At 38.9% G+C, this 3,132-nt stretch overlaps 1 protein-coding gene across 1 annotated transcript in view; it reads right to left on the reverse strand.

The window, feature by feature from the left end:
• Window positions 1–291: 291 nt before the first annotated feature.
• The window catches only part of LOC106513483 (multiple inositol polyphosphate phosphatase 1), a 9,290-nt gene continuing 6,449 nt past the window's right edge, over window positions 292–3,132 (reverse strand). Inside the window, exon 5 of the mRNA XM_014002343.1 lies at window positions 292–1,525. Coding sequence (XP_013857797.1) covers window positions 1,144–1,525 — 382 coding nt within the window. The 3' untranslated portion in view covers window positions 292–1,143. The remainder of the gene's footprint in view (window positions 1,526–3,132) is intronic.

Here is a 3,132-nt window from a genome sequence, read left to right on the forward strand (position 1 = left end):
ATAGTTGTCCTCACGTCTTCATCTGACCTCACTTTGAAGAGGAATGAGTTTGAAAGGGACATTCTGTGTGACTGCATGAAGCAACTGTGGGTTAGTTGTAAACATAAAAAAACAAAATAGTTTTTTTATATCGATGTGTTCTGATGTGACAAAAAAAAACTGCAATTTTAGTCACTCATCATCATCATCAAAATTCAGCTGACTGTTATAGCCAATCCAGGGACATATTTCTAAATATTTCATTAAAAAGTACCTATTTGTTGGTAAGATATGCTGACAGAGACACACAAATATTTAATTGCCCCTTTTTTGGTCTTTTATTCTGAAACATTCAACGTTTGGCAGAAACACACAAAAAGCTTGGGGTGAGGGAACAATCAGAGCACCTTCAAACTGAATAGTCTGAACGGTTTTGACATTTTATTTAAGTCCAAAAAATATCAATCCAATCCATCCAAAAAAGAAAAAAAAAAAAAAGACATTTTATTTAAGTCAAAAACACAGACTACAATCCTGCAAAAAAGTACCATATCTCTGCATAAAATCTGCAGTTGTTACCATTACATAGCAAAACCTTCAGCTGTGTAAATATACTATGTAAAATATGATCAATGCAAATCAACAAAACCTTCACATGAGAAAATTTGCCATTCAGTCTTGAGCTGTAGACTCTTCACTTTGTATCATAAAAGCAGTAAATCCCAATAAAAACAGAACTTGAAAACACAAGTCTCATTTGTAATCAAATTAAAATATAAAAAATGAACTATCTGGTCAAAATCAATAAATATTCAACTAACGAGCTTTAGATTAATCTAATTTGACGCACCTTGCAGCAAAATTGACTTTGGCAATTTAATACTGTTATGGTAAACAACCCTCCCACCCGGGTGTTTAATACTGAATATATAAAATGCCAAAGGAAAAAAAAGCTCTATGTTGCATATTAAAGAATAAGAAGTGCTTTTCAGCTATTTTTTTTAAACCATAGGACAACAGGAGTAGAAAATACACTCTTGCAGTTCAAAACTGATTTTAGGTAATGCCAAACTGTGGTAAAGTATTGATTTACATGAAAAAATCAGATGTGCCATTAAAAAAAACAACAAATTGCCCTTCCTTTGCTAAATCAATACTCTCTGTCTAAAGTTCAGGTGGGTTTTTGAACAGCTGGCACTCAGTCTCAAAGTCACAGCCGTTGAGCAGTTCTTCATAGTGCTTTCTGACATCTTGATAGAGCGGCATGGACTGCTGGTCAGTCAAACCGGGGAAAGTCACGGGCTTCTCGTTGAGCAGCGGCTGCAGCCTGACGTCGCCTCCGCCACAGTCGTACAGCACCAGGACCAAGTTGGCGGCGTACGGCAACATGAAGCTGGTGCGGAAAGAGCGCTGGGACTGGGAGGCGAAGTCGGATGACCTCAGCGGAACGGTGTCCTTGAAGAAACCCAGGAGGGTGAGAAGGGGCAGGAGGGTCTCGGCATGGCCCACCTGAACTGTCACAGCCTCCGTGACGAGCTGACCCGACCTGAAACAACAAGCAGCTGTAAAGTTTGACTTCTGCCAAAGCATCACATGATACCAACGCTTCAACTTCACAGGCAATATAAACATTAAACAACGTTTAGAGCTTCTTTTTGATAGACATATGAACAAAATAAGAATTCAATCCAAAAATGTTTGGTGCCTTTTTCAATAATCTTTTCCTGAAAAGTTATGAAGTTTCAGCTCTTTCAGTCAAACCTTGAAATTAACTTTATTACGCGATCTCGTGCAATACTGACCTTGTATGACCAGTTCGTGCTTGGGCTAGGTGTTGCTTACGATTGTCAGCCACTCCAACGTCTGTAAAATTGGCCGAGCAACAGCCGTTTTTATGTTTGCTAAGTTTAATTAGCTGTGGCAGCCRTCTATAACTGGGTTGACTCAGGGCCAGAGATAGATTTTTTTTTTGTAAGGGGTGGCACATGTGTGGTCAAGGTGTTTTTTTAGGGGGGCACATACAAAAAAAACTACTCTGGATTTGCATATTCAAGATGGCTCCCGAAACTAATTTTAAATGGGTCTATCGCAGCTATTTTTAGACATACTGAGCAGGAGTTTGGTGTGATGCGAGTTGCGATTGCTAACATGATAGTACAGGGAAAAAAACTAAATTGGTGGCTGTGGCTGTCATCCTCCAATGAGAAAGTTGGCGGTTCAATTCCACCACAATTCAATCACAGGTCAAAGCATCCCTGGACAAGGCACTGTACCCTCACTTCCTCTGATGTCGATATCAGTGTCTCGTTAACATCCAAATGTTTTCCCTGTGGAGATGCTGACCTAAAAGCATCAAGTCTGAACCTGGAACCTTTTGGGACCTCTGAAACAGATGGCATGTTTAATTACGGGCCAAATAAAAAAAATTAAGTCAAAAGCAGTAGGAGTTTGGTGATGCTATGAATCATGACTTTTGGGCGGCTTTTGAGAAACATGCAGCTGTTTTGGCTAGACTGGGGAACTGATGAGTCAGCATTTACAGTGAGGACACACCACAACTGAGGTTAAAACCAGGGAAGGAAAGAATGCAAGGCTTGGATWATTATTGAAAATTTTTCTCAAGTCAACCTAAATGCTTTCCAAAAATAATAATAATAAAAATAAATAAAAATAGGAGTCGGACAAATCTTGCTTGTTTCAGAAGCATCAGAGCCTTATGGTGGGCTGGATTTGTTCAAGTTATCGTTCTCGCTTATTCAACACACCTGCATTACATTCATTATAAGTTGAAAGAAATGCCTCTGGACTGGTACACCTGGATCGTAGTCCTACGTTTTTTTCTTTTATTCACAGAGGGCTCAGTGTCACAAATTTCAGCTTCAACTGACACACTTCCTGAAACAAAACATGGCCATGGAGATATTTTAGGAACCCCTGTGGAAACATTCGTAGACGGTGGTTAACCAGTGAGCTAATGGTTAATGAAGCATCACCGGTGAGGTTTCTACTGGGTCAGCTAGTAACAAAAGTTGCAAAAATATGAAGGACATTTGATATAAATTACCTCAAATTTGTATTCAGAATGAACCACTTTCTATTAAAGGGCCTATATTATGTGTTTCTCAGGCATATATTTAAATACTTTACCATAAT

Source organism: Austrofundulus limnaeus, unplaced genomic scaffold (assembly GCF_001266775.1).
Source record: "Austrofundulus limnaeus strain Quisiro unplaced genomic scaffold, Austrofundulus_limnaeus-1.0 Scaffold0, whole genome shotgun sequence".
Taxonomy (NCBI): domain Eukaryota; kingdom Metazoa; phylum Chordata; class Actinopteri; order Cyprinodontiformes; family Rivulidae; genus Austrofundulus; species Austrofundulus limnaeus.